Source organism: Benincasa hispida, chromosome 12 (genome assembly GCF_009727055.1).
Source record: "Benincasa hispida cultivar B227 chromosome 12, ASM972705v1, whole genome shotgun sequence".
NCBI lineage: Eukaryota > Viridiplantae > Streptophyta > Magnoliopsida > Cucurbitales > Cucurbitaceae > Benincasa > Benincasa hispida.
In genome coordinates this window covers 14,784,931-14,802,041 of record NC_052360.1, presented here as the reverse complement: position 1 = coordinate 14,802,041, position 17,111 = coordinate 14,784,931, and the positions used below count along the sequence as shown (strand labels likewise).

At 31.8% G+C, this 17,111-nt stretch overlaps 2 protein-coding genes across 2 annotated transcripts; one reads left to right on the top strand and one right to left on the bottom strand.

The window, feature by feature from the left end:
• The first annotated feature begins 2,422 nt into the window (after positions 1–2,422).
• LOC120067412 lies at positions 2,423–2,893 on the top strand. Its single transcript, XM_039018981.1, has one exon. The coding sequence runs from the start codon at positions 2,423–2,425 to the stop codon at positions 2,891–2,893; it is 471 nt and encodes a 156-aa protein (XP_038874909.1).
• Positions 2,894–9,942: 7,049 nt separating this feature from the next.
• On the bottom strand, positions 9,943–16,704 carry LOC120092915 (probable pectinesterase 68). Its single transcript, XM_039051161.1, has 5 exons — positions 16,424–16,704; positions 15,033–15,222; positions 12,299–12,505; positions 10,500–10,738; positions 9,943–10,223 (listed from the first exon to the last, which is right to left on the bottom strand). Exons 1-5 carry the CDS (start codon positions 16,648–16,650, stop codon positions 10,208–10,210), a joined length of 879 nt encoding a protein of 292 aa, XP_038907089.1. The 5' UTR covers positions 16,651–16,704; the 3' UTR covers positions 9,943–10,207.
• Positions 16,705–17,111: the final 407 nt, after the last annotated feature.

Below are 17,111 nucleotides of genomic sequence, written 5' to 3'. Positions count from 1 at the left end.
TGTCAAGACATTGACACTCTTCTGTATTTGTTTCTATCTCTTTATCATCACTTGTACTCATCTTCTTAATCTCTATCATTCACACCATGTATCAGACACTTAATCTTAGTATTGAATGTTATGATCATTTCCATAATCATTTCTCTGTCTATTTCCGTTCACCCATAATTCATTTTCTCCATGACATTTTCTTAATCTCATGGGTAATTAACAAGAATTAAACAAGTAAATTAATTGGGTTAAGGAAATAATTAAGTTTAGTCAAGGCATGCTAGATGGCATCTTCACCTGTGAGAGTAGAAGTGATGATGCCATTCCGCCTATCAAGAGAGGGTTGAAAGAATGCGTTAACTAAGCAAGAAGTACTTCTAAAGATGGAAGCAACCTTACGTTCACCACGTTCATCCCTGTTTCACCATAGAGATATGGGAACGTGGCCGATCACTGAGAGGTGTACACCAAGGGAAAGTGGAACCTTGGTAACATCTTTAACGCAATTAACAAACTTGCGATGTTTGTACTAATTATTCTTTCTCCTTCTGATTCATCCATAAAGACATGCCATCACATACCACGATCCTTCATATAAACTTCACAGCTAGTCTCGAACTCAGCATCATATATATCATGTATCTCGTATCTTGTATCACATTAGCTTAGGTTTATTTTCATCGCAATTTATTTTATTAACGCAACTTTAGTTTATCTGCACAATTTTACTTTACCACAATTTACTTTCCTGTACAAACACACAATCTTTAATAATTGTAAAAACCGATCGCATATATCCCAAATGTAACACATTAACGACAACAATCCTTGTGTTCGACCTCAGATTACTCTGAGAAACTTGCATTGGAATTATACTTGGTTTCAGCACAAGGAAACTTGTGACAACACATTACTCCATAGCATACTACAAGCATATAATTAACAACGCATATATCTAGAAGTAGTGTCGCATAAAGTGTGCATGAGCAACAACACAGCATAAGATTACATTTTGCGTTACAAGTTTATGGCAAAATGAGCTTGTAGCACATCATCATGCATGCACATTACATACTCATCAATTTTCAAGTTATCAAGTTTATGGCGCTGTTGCCGAGGACATGGACTTGTTCATTCATTCACATTCATATTTGTCCACATGCTTAAAGATTAATTTTCAAGTCATCAGATGTCAGCGGATATGCGACGAGGGCAGTCTTGGTACAAAAAGTAAAGACAATGTTACACCCTATCGCATATGCTAGCAGAACGCTAAACTCCCCGCAGGTGAATTATACCACCACTGAAAAGGAACTTTTAGCAGTGATTTTTGCAATTGAAAAATTCAGATCTCATTTGTGGGGTCAAAAGTGATTGTCCACACAAACCACTCTGCGATAAGATATTTGATGACAAAAAAAGATGCAAAGCCTAGACTAATCCAATGGATTCTCTTACTCCAAGAATTTGATATGGAAATAATCAAAAAAAAGGGAACAGAGAACAAGATCACTGACCAATTATCGTGATTAGAAAATCTAGAAGTGGATCGCATCCAATCAGTGGTGAACGCCTCATTTCCTGACGAGCAGTTGCTTAATATTGAAGAACTGCCCTGGTATAGAGATATTGTCAACTTCTTGGTCTGCAAACAATTCCCGAAAAACTACACATCCCATCAAAAGAAAAGGCTCATACATGAATGCAAATTTTACTACTGGGACGATCCAAATCTCTACAAAAGGGGACCAAACCAGATATTGAGACTCTGTATTCCAGAAACTGCTTTCCATCGCATATTGTTTCAATGTCATGAATCACCCTATGGAGGGCATTTCAACGGACAGCATACAGCAGCGAAAGTTTTGCAATGTGGGTATTACTGGCCCACTCTGTTTAAAGATGCACAAGAATACTCTATGAAATGCGATAAGTGGCAACGCACTGGAAGCATTTTAGAAAAACATGTGATGCCTATAAACATCATTTTGGAGGTGGAGCTATTCGACATCTGGAGAATAGATTTCATGGGACCATTTCCATCATCAAATGGTCATAAATACATTCTATTGGCTGTCGACTATGTTTCCAAATGGATTGAAGCTGTTTCATGCATTGTAAACGATGCGGCAACAGTCTCTAAGTTCTGCAGAAAAACATCTTCACTCGTTTTGGCACCCCACGTGCCATAATAAGTGACGAAGGGACCCACTTTATGAACCGCATTATTAGTAAACTAATGATCACATATAATGTCCATCATAAGATCGCCACAGCGTATCACCCCCAAATAAATGGACAAGCAAAGGTTTCTAATAGAGAAATCAAGTTAATCTTAGAGAAGGTGGTGAACCCATCGCGGAAGGATTGGGCCATAAAACTAGATGATGCCTTGTGGGGATATCGTACTGCTTATTAAACACCCATAGGCATGTCATCATATGCATTGGTGTTTGGAAAGGCTTGTCACCCATCGCTGGAACTGGAGTATAAGGCGATGTGGGCAATTAAGAAACTTAACTTTGATCTTAAGGCTGCAGGAGAAGAGAAAAAACTTCAACTACTAGAGCTGGACGAGTGGAGATTACAAGCATATGAGAATTCCAAAATTTACAAAGAACGCACCAAGCGATGGCATGATAAGCGTCTTTGTGAGAAAAACCTCAAGGCAGGTCAAAAGGTATTACTGTTCAACTATAGGTTGCGTCTCTTTCCTGCAAAACTGAAGTTGCGTTGGTCCGGGCCTTTCATAATCAAGGAAGTATTCCCGCATGGAACGGTGGAATTGACCAACGAATATCGAACCAACGCATTTAAAGTGAATGGACAAAGAGTAAAGTTGTATCATGGAGGGGATTTCCAACGCAAGAAAACCTTCACTGACTTGAGTAAGCCAGAATAAAAAAGAAATACTCAGTCCCTATGATGATAAGCGGCATACATTCATCAGGGACGAAGTATATCCTTTTGAGTATCCTTTTTGTTTTTCTTTCTAGAATCTATTTTACTTTCTGCATAATTACTACTTTTTATGATTGTCTATTCTTTTTCGTACTATCTTTCAAATTTCAACCGATCGCGTGAATTTAAGACCATCGCATCACTCTGTCGCACTCATTTATTGCAATCAAAATAATGCGGGTGAAAAATTAAATTTGGGGGTTGTGTCCCTCCTTGCCTCATCTTATTTCAATTTTTGTACTTCTCAGTTTCAATTTAATATTGTTGAATTCTACTATCGTATTCTCTCTCGTTTGGCTCAATTCTAAATTTTGTATTGCTTTATTTGGTCGTCGCATTCATCCTTTGCCTATTACAACTTCAGTGATGAAATATATGCCTTTTTTCTTATCGCATGAACGAGCATCAGATTAATTTCAAGACATTCGATTCACAAAGCATTTCTAAAATTTAGTTGGTCTGCCAGCTTTACTTCAAAACAATTTTTACAAATTTTCTGAGTCCATCGCATGAATTATTTTGTTTTCAGCAATGACATTGCTGTGTTTTAAATAGGGGGTGTTATTTTCAGCCTTGTTATTTTCAGAGTTTCATTTCAATTTATGTTCAATATATATATATATATATAATAATATATAACGTTGAGATCGGATCCTGCTCGTAGTTCGATGTCTGCATGACATCCATGGGGGCAAGCCAAAACGAAAGTAGGAATTGGGATCAACGTAGAAGCTAGGTGATCGCAACTCCACTGCCAAATAAAAAGATGGGAATGAGTTTTGACTGAAAAGAGCACTTTGCTCGTAGTTGGATGTCTGCATGACACCTGTGGGGGTAAGCCAAAACGAAGGCTAGGCACTCGAATCAACGCAAGATCACAAAACTAACATCTGAATCATGCGAAGGCCAAAACCACTTGAACACCCCAGTTTGATAAAATTTGAAATAAATCATGCGATGTCCTAGGAAATGAGTAAAGATTTTTTTGAAGATTAAGCTCGCGGTCCCTAAAGGTTAGAAAAATTTTAGGAAGAGATTAGGATAGAAATTAATAATGACAACGGTTCAGCGGTTTGAATAAGGCATCATGAGAAGCCTAGGTAGGGTAAAGGCGATTGAAATTTTGAGAAATCTTTAGTTTATGCTTGAGGGCAAGCATTGTTTTAAATTTGGGGGTGTGATAACTGGTAGAAATACAAGTTATTAAAGCTCAAATTATTAAAACAATGGGAGAAAGCGATAGTGAATAGGCAATATTATGATTGAATGCGCCAAACTAAAAGAAAAAGTGTGATCGCTAACGCTCATCGCATAAAAGCAGTTAAATTGAGTTATTTTGTGTAGGAACAATGCGATCACACGTTTTAAGTTTGCGATCCAAGGGTACCTAAAGATGATTGCGTGATAACCTTACATAAAAGCGGTGGCCTAATATAATAAAAGGTGATGGGATATAAAGTTGATAACAGTCAAATCAGAAATTTAGTTGACGGCTGTTGAAGACCATACCATTACAAATACATTGAACTTCCGGTGACTATCAGACGGCACAACAGGGTATGGAAATTAATGCTGCCCATCCACGCAATCATTAGTGAGAAGAATTATTTTGTCTAAAAGTCTATAAATACCCAATACTACCAAACCAGAAGGAAGTCGGAGGGCGAGGCGAAGCTGAGAGAAGGGAATTCTTGAGAAGAAATTAATTTTTGGAGAGGTCGAGAGACTGCCGAAAACAGCACAGAGGAGAGACACCAAACCCTTGTGAGAACAAGAGTTTACAACTTGGGAAAGAATTGAAGCGATAAGAGTAGTGTAAACACCAGAGGAAGCAAGACATTGCTTACCTGGCTTGATACTTACACCATTCATTGTTTTGTACTTAAACACTTTATTTGCAAGAATGGAAACTTTATTTCAATTTATGTTCAATCTCTTCACACCATACATGAGTAGCTAAATTTGCAAATAGGTTGAGAAGTACTTAGCTAACATGACTTAAGCTATGCACTTTATGCGATCATCTCGTCTTATGTATGCTTCATTCTATTGAGTTTTATGTCCTAAAACTCATGGTATGTAAATAATGGAGCTTATTTTGATAATTCAATAAAGGTGTTATTGAATAGATCTATTACTTGAATAGAAATCCAATAAACTTAAAAGTCCCTTGACTATTGGATGAGTACTTGAACTTTGTGTAGAGACATAAAGGATCAGGTTCGAGTAAATAGTCCAAATGATCTATAGTACATGGATAAGGTTGGGTACCTTATTCTGGTAACACTATTGGATACGGCCTGCTCCGTAGTTGTTACAAGGAGTTGTAAAGTGCTGCAAACAAAGTGATCCTAATTCGTTCATGTTGAATATGAGGAGTGGGGGTGTCCTTGTGTAAAAGAGTTTGTAGAAGATCAGACCACGAAATGAGTTACTCTTACTTTATAACGTTGTTTACTGTTTAAGACTGACTATTTCAAGGCGATTACCTAGGTAACTTGACCTTAATCCTGAGCTAACTATGAACTTCTGTTTATCTTGGATTGCTCTTAGATTTGCATAGATAAGGGTTGGCACAACAGCGCCGGCTCAATATGACTGCCATTTCAGAGGTAAGACTGGATAGATAACTGGGGACATAGGGTGCAAGAGGGAATTCACTCCTACCCACTTTAGGGATAGTAGAGAGGCAATTCCCTTAAATGCTAATTCTGGGGCTTGAACAAAGGATCTCGCCCTCTCATTTGGTATGAGAGGGACTCGGTTTTGTGATTGGATCGTAAAAAAATTGTTCATTAGGGGATCAGTGGGGACTTAAGAAACAAGAGGTAATTTCGGAGGTAAAACAGAAATTTGACCCAGTCGTTATTACGTACAACCTGTAAAGGGTTAAATTACTAATCATGGTTATATCGAGTGGACATAATATATCTACAGTGAGGGGAGTTCAACTATGGACTTTAGTGGTGTGACCCATTAGTTAATGAATGGGGGTTAGATTGGTCTAATGAGTTTAGTCGATTAATCTTGGATCGTTGGAGCCCATGATCTGAAGGTCCATAAGGTCCCCCTACTAGCTCGAGAATGGATTAGCTCTAGAGTAGCATGATAAGTTAATTTGAAACGTTCAAATTAGAATCAGTTTTTGGATTAATTTGAATTGTTCAAATTAGTAAAGGGATTTAATTATATATGATATAATTAAGTTGTTTCAATTATATGTGTTATAATTATTATAATATATTTGATACATTATAGCTTAATAATAGAAAATAAATATTTGAATAAGATTCAAATATAAATTCTATGAATCGGATTCATAGTTGTTAAATTTAATATAAATGTGATTTATATTAAATGCAGAAAAAAAAAAAGGGGAGAAAATAAACTATAGGTTATATTGTGTGTGATACAATATTAAATCTAAAGGTTATATGTTATATTTTATATATATATATATCATTGTTATTTTATTTTAGATAAAAATTAGGGAGGGAGTTACAACTCCCTCCCCTTCTTTTCTCTCCACCCACGTAAGTGGGTGGTTGTGGTATTTGGTTCTTTGAAAGACAGGAAAGAGTCTCCTTCTTCAATAATCTGATCATCGAATTTGACAGAGAGAAAAACCACAGAAGTGTTTTGTGTGTGTGTTTGAGTTATTGGTGAACATTTCTCAAACCTTCCTTCTTACCACAAAATTCCCTTATTCCAAAATAGTCAGAGCCCACCACTCATGGGTTCTCTACCTGAGAATACCGAGGAAATCTTTATGGTCGTGTTCGTTCTTGTTCGAAGGTTTCTTGAAGAAAGTCTTCAAGGGATTCGTGTGTTGTTCGAAAGAATCTTGAAGAAAGGTTTTCAAAGGTAAGGTTTCTAAAACATTTTGATAGCATGCTGTAATTTATATATAAATGCATATCTTATTCTTATTTTACTGTAAATCTCATATTCAAAACAAAAAATGAAATTTGGGTCAATCTTGCTTCTGCTTACGGTTCCCTTCAGAATGGGTTCCTTCACCTATAGTAATTATAGAAGTAAATTGGGAATTTTGACCCAACTGTAATTATGAATAATCTGTGAAGGATTGACTTATTACTCATGATTAAATCAAATGGACAGAAACATATCTACAGTGAGAAGAGTGCAATTATTGGACTTTAGTGGAGTGTCCCGACAATTAACGAATGTTGATTAATTAAGTTAAAGAGTTTAGCCGGTTAATCTCGGATTATTGAAGCTCATGATCTGTAGATCCATTAGGTCCCCCTGCTAGCTCATATCGAACTAAACCTTAGGACAGTGTGATGAGAGAATTTGAAACGTTCAAATTTAGTTTAGGAAATTATTGTTAATTATATGTGATATAATTGATGTTTAATTGTAGGATTAAACAAATTGGAGAATTGGATAATATTTAAATATGATTTAAATATTACACATGAATAGTGATTCATGTTCATGATTGGTGTTTTAATTAATTAAATTGTTTGATTAATTATTTAAAATTAATTTTATGTGAAATTAGTTATTAAAATTGTTTTAAAAGAAATTAATTTTATTTAGAAAATTAATATGTAAGTGTTGGGGTTGATACCCTAAATCTCGTAGGGTTCTATAGTTTGTAAACCTTGTATGAACGAACTTGTATGTGATTAATAATATTTGATATTTTATTCACTTTGTCTATGAAATATGTGATATTTTAGTTACATTAACCACAAACCAATAAACTAACATCCAAGGTTATTGTTGTAACTTAAACATGTATGTGGAGACATACAGGTGGATCATGTTTAAGTGATAACCTAAATGGTCTGTAGTAGATGGATAAGGCTGGGTACCTTATCCTGGTGACACTACGAGTATGCCTCACTTTGTAGATGTTATAAATGTTGTAAAGTGTTACAAATGATTTGATCTTGATCATTCGTGTATTAGACATGCGAGTGGGGATATTCTATACAAAGGAGTTTGTATAAGACCGGACCACGAAATGTTTACTTTCATTATATAACTTCATAATAGAGACTTTCATCTCACTAGGATGATCATAGGTAACATGACCTTAATTCTGAGTGAGTTGTGAACTCCTGCCTATGAGGGCAGCCCTTTGATTTGTATGGGTGAGAGTAGTCAGATCGCCGACTCAACAAGCCTACCATTTTGGGGTTTGTCTGATTGGGGAGTTGGGAACTCAACTACACAAGATGAAATTCACTTCTTCCCTGAAGTAGGGGTAAGTAGATAAATTGTTCCCTTAAGGGCTGATTCCGGGTCTTGAACAATGTGGCGCCACACCCTCTCCTGGCCCAAGGGGGGTTTAGTCATAGTAGGACTATGATCTATTGTTCATTAGAGGAATTAATGGTACTTAAGGAGTTAGATGTAACTACAAGGGCAAAACGGTTATTTGACCCAGCTATACTTACGAGCAATTTATGAAGGCTTATCGTACTGTTGATTGGTTATATCCAATGGACACAGAAATATATCTGTAGTGTGAAGAGTGCAGTTGTCGGTCTTTAGTGGAGTACCTGACAATTAACAAATGATGGATAATGTAATTAAAGAGTTTAATTAATTATTCACATATCGTTGGAGCTTTAAGCTACAGGTCCATTAAGTCCCCTGGTAGCTCAAAATGATTTAGTTGAGAATCAGTTTTTGGTTAATTTGAATTTTTCAAATTAATAAGAGCAAATTTAATTATATATGATATAATTAAATTGATTCAATTATATATGATATAATTGACATAATGTATTTCATGCATGATAGTTTAATTGGAGGAATAAATATTTGAATGTGATTCAAATATATTTTCTATAAATAAAATTCATAATTGTTAAATTTAATATAAATATGATTTATATTAAATGTCATAAAATAGAGAAAAAGAACTATAATTTATATTGTATATGATGCAATATTAAAACTATATGTTATAAATATAATGTGATAAGTTGGTTATCATATTTATTTATATTATGTATTATTTTGAATAATAATCCTATTTTCTCTCCAACTACTTTAGTGGGTGGTTAGTTGGTTTCTTATGGCAAAATGGAATATAAGATTTGATGATTCTTTTCTTCCACATAAAGACTACACGAAAAACAAAGTCTATATGATAGACTAAACGATTGAAGCAAAAACTATACAATAATGCTTCTTCCTCAATCGTCTTCCTCCCTCAAAACTATGTGAGTTACATTAATCTTTTGGAGGAATCCTGTCATGAAAGTTTCTTCTGCTCTAGTTTTCGATGTTTTCAATTTATAAAGGGATATGTTTAGATTGATGTCAATGAATAAAATTATAGCATTGAAATATGGAAAGAAATTTTTTTTTTTTTTAATTTGAGAAATTTTTTGGTCTATTTTCATCGCATTTACAGTTATGTGATAAAATTTGGTGTAATTATATTGGGATTCCATTGATATATCAATCATAATAGTCCACAAACGCAAAAGTAATTAAATTAATTTTGATCACATTTACTTAGAATTATGAATATGTCACATTTATCGTTATCATTAACGGAAACAATAACAATCCGTTTGCATTAGCAACAATTGTGACAATAAATGTGATAAATTTATAATTCTCATATTATAATAGTAATAATATCAGTATAATTTCCAAACACATTGAATTGAGCACCCTATACTCAATCAATTTGCATTATTACAGATTTGGAAGTGAGTTTCATATATCAGTAAGGGTATAGAACACAAGTAAATAACACCAAACATAATCAAATGGGACCTACTATTTTTCAGATTATCATTAATTTACTATGTTTTCCTTGGAGTAAACGCAAATCTAAATTCTAACCTCATTTCTTCATGTGTAAAAAAAATATTATTTTTCCGTAACTCCATCAAATCTGTATGCAGGTAATTTTTTAAAGGAAAAAGTTAAACAGCCAAACTAATAATTCAAGTTAGATGTTTGAGATTTAGAGCAATAAAAATAGATAATAACAAATAATAAAAATTAAATAGCATATTACAAGAGTATTATTGTGGAGTAGAAATTGAATGAATGTAATATAAATATTTGGAAATGAGTAAAAATATATAGTATGAAGTAAATATATTGCATGTAAATAACTAAGCATCAGATGGTGCAATCCAGTGTCTGCCATTCACAAAGCTCTTAGCAAGAAATGGATGGGCCTCTTCAAACTCCAACTCCCTGGCCCGAATCTCCTTCCACTTTACTTGCCCTGGCCCCAGCACTTGTATACTCAAAAAAATACAGTCCTGAAAATTAAAATTAAAATTAGCCATTTGAACAACACATAAAAATAACTTTTTTCAAATATAATAATAATAAATAAATAAATAATAATTTTAAAAAAAAAAAAAAACAAAAACAAACAAACCTACTTAGCCATCTTGGGCTCTGGCCCAATTGGACTGGGCCCAAGATTACAGGCCAATGGGTAAGTCCAGCCCATTATATTTATGGGACGCAGAAAAGAGAAGAGAATCATTCTCAAAAATAGAGAAAAGAATAGGGCTTTTGTTTTTTCTTACTTGTTTTTGTTGCTGACGTGGTCCCAGTCATCCCATCCACCGTGGGCCACCACGTCATCAAAGTAAGTATATGCGTAGACGATTCTGGAGTACTGGCCCATGGCCCGGCCCACGTACACGGGTCCTGAACCGGTCACCTTGCACCGGACGAAAGCGAACCCGGTCTTCTCGTACGGCGAGTTTCTATCTTGTGCCGCTATGGAACCGAATCGGGTGGCGATTGAGTGTAGCTCACAATCCTACACCACAAAGGAAAAAGTCGAAAGAGTGTAGCTCACTTTGTGATTAGTTTTAGGATATTTTTGCCTTGTTTTCATTTGATCAGTGTATTTTCAATTTCGATTTATTTTTATCTATATACTTTCAAAATAATCCATATATTTTTAAAATATACTTTCAATTCTAAAATAGGACCATTTTGACCCTCTTCAATTTTATTTTTATTTCATTTTTAAGGAGGTCTAAATGATCTCTTTGAACTTTGAAAAATACGATGATAAAATTGAACCTTTTGAAATTGTATGAATAAAAATGAACTAAAGTTAAAAAATATAAATATCAAAATGAACCAAAACTAAAAGTGCAATGTACTATTTTCACTTTAATTAGAATTAAGGGTTTAAATGCATTTTGATCCAATTTTGTAAATGTTTTCATTGATCTAAATTTTCATAATATTTATTATAAAAATTTAGTGTTTTCATTTAAAAAAGCTAAATATTTTGATATATACTATTATTTTGTCACGATTAGGAATAGTTTAATTCAAAAATAATTTTTAAAATAAAGTTACTTTTTACACATCTAACGGCAAAAATAGGTCATTATGGGAAAGTGAGATTTAACGATAGGTTACATGAGTTTGACCACAAAATTTTGCTAAATTTACCTATTTCTAATCATTACTTTAAAAAAACAACTCTATTATAAATATTACTTTTTAGAACCTTTTTTTCTCACGAAAATACTTTAAAAAATGTTAACCCCAATAATATTTGCCCCTTTCCTTTGCCAAGAAAAAGAAAACGCTAATTAACGGAGACAATATAGGTCTCAAATTTATGTCTACGTAAATACACCTCACTTTCGGATTTCAAAATGTTTCCTCTTAATATTACAATTACGTAGTATTTTCAGAGATAATAATTAAATATATAATATTTATAAAAGAATTATAGATATAACAAAATATGTCGGTGATAGATTCTATCGCTACTAGTGATATTGTCTATTTTTTCTACCAGTGTAGATCCCTACTATATGTCAATCACTGATAACTTTCCAAAATAAAATTTAAAATTTACTATATCTATAAAAAAAATTGAATTGTACTATATCGTTAAATATTTTCGGTTTGATTGCTATAGTTGTAACTGTCTCTTATTTTTATTGGATAAATTACAAATTCAGTCCTTATATTGAAAAAAAGATTATAAATTAGGTTATAGTTTTAATAGTGAGAAACTCATTCTTATGAATTATAACTTTTAAATTATAAGAACTAAATTCTAATTTTATATAAACGGATCAAATTTGTAATTAAACTTTTTTATACTTAAAAAAAAATACTATGATGTTATTTAAAAAAATCTTAAAAATACCTGTTTTTTTACAATATATAGGATGGAAGTTTGAATATTTAACTTCAAAGTTCATACTATAAATTTTATATCAGCTATGCTTATTATGTTGGCAAAAAAAAAATCTTAATTAAAATAAGATTTAAAGCTAATTAGAAAGAACAATTTTTTATTGAAATTAAAAAGAAAAATTAAAGAGTGGAATTAGAATTAGATTACCTTATACATGGATCGGCCATTTCCAAAGATGAAGTCTATGGAGCCTTCAATGTAGCATTCTTTGAAGTAATGGCGGCCGGCGTCGTCGCAAAGCGTATCTTGTGCGCCGTAGAATCCGCAGCCGGAAAAGTAGGCTTTGTCGCCGGAGATTCGAAACGCCGCCGCTTGCCACCCTTGCATTCCGGGCATCGGCGCCGGTGCCGTATTCTGCCGTCACGTGAAAACCAAATATCACGACATTTTTTGTTTATCTATTTTCTTCTTTTTTTTTTTTTAATTTTAAAAATTTAGAAAGGGAAGTCTTGATCTCTTAATATATAATTAATTAATATAAGCTAAAACTAAGATAACATCTTTTCCTCCTTTCTCAATCAAATCTATTTGAGAAACTTATTAAATACAATAAATTAAATGTTTCAAAATTTATTAGATTCTTCCAAAGTTTAGAGACCAAAAATCTATAAACATTAAAATCTAGACCTAAGCTTATAATTTAACCAACTTTTTAATAAAAAGAAAATCAATATATTTGAAATATCATTTTGGTATCCGTACTTCAACAACTGTTTAATTTTAGTATCTGTATTATTGTTAGTTTTTTTCAATTAAAGAAGTTTAGGTCTAAGCTCAACTGTCATAATGTTTATATTATCAACTTCGTGGTTTAAAGTTCAATTTCCCCACCCCACACTTTAATTACAATACCTCTTCAAAAAAAAAGAAAAAAAGTTTAGGTTTAAGCTCATAATTTAACCAACTTTTTAAAAGAAAGGAATCAATATGTTGAAATACAATTTTGATCTCCGTACTTTATGACTAATTTTAAATTTTGTACTTTTAAATGTCTAATTTTAGTCTATATATTTTCAAAAAAATTTAAATTTAATCAATAAGGCTAGTTTTTTTTTTGTTAATTTTTCAATAAAAAATATCCAGTATAAACTTAAAAAAAATGTTCACATATTATTGTATCTTCTGACATGAAAATTATTATTATCATTAAACAAGTTTTGATTAAAAATAATAATAATTTTGGTGGACAATATATTAATTAAAAAAATTAAACAAAACCCAAAAGACAAAGACCAAAGCTATATTTTAACCATAAACATATTTAGTAGACTCCCACCAATTATTAAATATAGTATGAATAAATTAAATAAAAGCACTTTGTACTGGTAAAAGAAGCTGGTTAGTTGTCTCTTATCTATGACTAAGATTTCTAATTCATAAGGACCTCTTAATTTGTAAAGTGTATTTTATTATCATAACCATTATCTTCTTTCAAGAAGAAAGTAACTTTATGTTCATGTTTTTTTTTTAATAAGTTAAATGAAACATCTTCGAAAAGGCTAAAAATATTCAGAACAAAATCAGGGAAACATTGAGGTCAGTAAAAAATCATTTTGTTTTGTTGTTTCTATGTGTTGAATCAAAACTACTTAAAAAAAAAAAAACCAAAACTACCTTTTTTTCCCAAGTATAAATTGATAAAAATAAATTTATAGCTAAAAGGAATCTATCTATCTTTGACCCATAATATTGGAGTGTTTTTCAATTTTTTTTTTTAGAAGCTTAATTTACTCCTTTTATTTTCTTTAAACTTTTTTTTAATGTTCTGTAACCAGTGAATCTTAAAATTTGTTGATCACTTTCAGCATGATACTTGGTGATTTTAAAGAAATTTAGAGAAGAAATTAGGTTCTTCAAATAAAGAAAATTTAAAATTTTAGCTGAATCTAAGTTAGATTAAGAGTTAGTTTGGATTGATTAAAAAAATGTTTTTTAAGAAATGTTATTTTTATTTTAATTCTTTTATAAAAAGCGGTTTAAAATACACGTTAAAGATATTTTAAAAATTATTTTGAAAATTTTAATTTAATTTTTTTTTAAAATAATTTATTTTCAAAATTAAAAACTTGAAAAATCAAACTGACAAAAGAATTTCATAATTTAACTAAACTTAAACTTTGACAAGGATTGAATTGAAAAAAATACCATAACAATTAACCACTATATTATAGGTTAGCAAACCACCGCTATAGAAAAGGGGGAAAAGCCATCTTGTTAAATTAATTATAAATTAAAATAGCATTCCGATATCCATTTCATATACTTTCAATAAATGTTAAAGTTAGTCTTTAGGTTAAATTTATTATATATTTTATTTTTTTTAAGAAATAGTCAATATTAGCATTTTCTCTTCTATAAATTATGTAAATGTATTTATGTAGTCCTTATCATTTTAAATATCCAACTTTAACCTACCTTCTTTCAATAAAATTTAGAATTAAGTCATATAATTAGTTTAGACTTCTATTCATTTTAGTTTCTATCACTGATAAACACTGATAGATAGATCAATGTCTAGTGATAGAATTGCATCAGTTTTGTTATCAACGTTTATCTATGATAGCACAACTATAACTAAATTTTGCTATCTTATATTTTTATTTTTGAAATCTCTAAATTACTATTTGTGAATATATTTTTAAATTTTATAATGAAAATATTATAGATGATAAAATTTAACAATATACTAGGACTAAATTTAAGATTTTTTTTTAATTATAAAAAAAATATATTAAAATTAGACAAAGTTAAAATTGAATAAATAGGTCATAAAGTACAAGACGAAAATGGTATTTTATTATTAATATTATTAAGTGAGATAACTGTAGGGAAGTTCACGTGCAGGAAAGTTGGAAAGTATATGGTGGGGTAATGGATTTACCTTGAAGCTGATGTTTCGGGCAGAGAAGTAATTAGCAAAAACGGTAACAGAGGCTGTTCTGTAAGTACGCAGCTGCTGCCCGCTGGGACCACGGTCACCTGCCCGGTCGTGCCACTCTATCACCGTCGTCTCTTTCCCTCCTCCTTCAAATGTTATGTACGGCTTCGTCGCCGGCACCACCACCTTCTCCCTGCATTAATTAATAATAAAACCATTCATTTTTAGATGATATATATTAAATTTGTCTTTACCAAATTTTTAAGTCATTTGATATGGTATCAGATCAGATAGTCTCGAGATGATATGATATTAAATTAACTTTTTCTATCCATTTAAATTTTTAGATACTTTTACTATAATCCTTCCAACATTATTAGTTTGTGAGTTTATCGTATTGCTTCCTCACAAACATATATACCTGAAAATTAGTGGTTTATATCCTTTAATTTCCATGATAAATAAAAAGGAAAATATTAAGAAATTTAGTGGATATAAAAAATTTATTATCTTCAAAAGCATATATTTTTAAGAGTTCGAGAACATCCTACGTACATTTTTGTTTTACAATACACTCTAAATAGACCACAGAAAAAAATAAAAAATATTTTATAAAATTGTAGTGAGACCACTAAATTAGACAGTAAATTATAGGTGTAGACTATGATACATTCAAATATTCCCTTTTTTAATTATATGAAGATAATATTTGCCTGCTTATTGTTAGTATCAATTTCATTCTTAGGTATGAGATGCAGAAAAGAAAAGAGAAAAAAAACGAAAAAAATATTTTTGGCTCCTTCTTTTCTGAATTTTTTTTTTATTAATTTGAAGAATTTTAAATTGAATGGTGGTTAATAGAGCATAAAAAAAAGGTTAAATTACACATTTTTGTCCTTATAATTAGAATTTAGTTCCTTTTAAAATTTAATCTCTATGATTTGATAAAACATCACAAATAATAGTCCTCACTTATCTTACAGATTAAATTTGTTTTTTCTCAAACTAAATTACAATTTAATAAAAATAAATAAATAAAAATCATAATGACGACCCCCTCGGCGAGTAGAAAAGTAAGTATCATTTTTGAGAGCACGAACTAATTCGGAAGCTTGTAGGTGAAGAAGAGTAAGAAAAAAAATAATAATAGAAGAAGGAAAATATGGCTAAATAGTTCTAAAATAAAAATAAAAAATTGGAGGGGAGAAGATTTTCGAACACGGCGTTTGAGGAAAGTTTCTAAGAAAAGAGGGAAAGATTTATACGTAAAGCGAAAGTTATTAAAAGAAAGCAACAAAAAAAGATAAAATGTGAATTATTATTATTTATTATTATTATGGGAAAATTAAAATGATGAATGTTAATAATTAAGAAGAAGAAGAAGAGGGCATTACACGTAATATCCAGGGCTAATTCGGATGACGGTGTTGACGGTATTGTAATCGGGAACTGCATCCACGGCGGCTTGCACTGACAGAAACACATCGGAGCCACCGTTAACGTTCACTTTGATCAGGCGGTGGCCGGTGGGTCCGACCCAGTGGTGGCGGTGCTTGGCGGCGGAGGAAAAGCATAGGAGAAAGAAAGTGAAGAAGAAAAATGAACGAACGAAGAATGCCATTTTAGAGAGAGGTGTTTTTCTCTGTTGGGGAATTTGGGAATGTTTTGCGAATCTATAAATAAGGGAATGGATTGGAATGATTATAATATTATAATATAATAAATGTTTTCTTTATTAATTCGTTGTAAAAAAAATGATTATTTGTTTATTTAACTATTTTGGTGTCTTTATAACGGTCATTTTTTGGGGAGTTTGCTGAAGGAGAAGATTGTTGGGGACTGATTGGAAGAAGAAAACGGCAGTGGCATTTTGGTAATATTTGTTTTCATATTAGGGTGTTTTGGGGATTTTGGTTTGAGGATAGAGATGAAAAGGACGTTTTTTCCCGCGGAAGGGAGTGAGTGACTGAGAAACTGACGCAGTTGATTGAGATGATTAAAATTAGTCCGTTGACAAATATTTTTGGCTTATCAGAAACTTCTAGTGCTGGCCAAGCTACCCCAATAAAAATGTCATGTGAT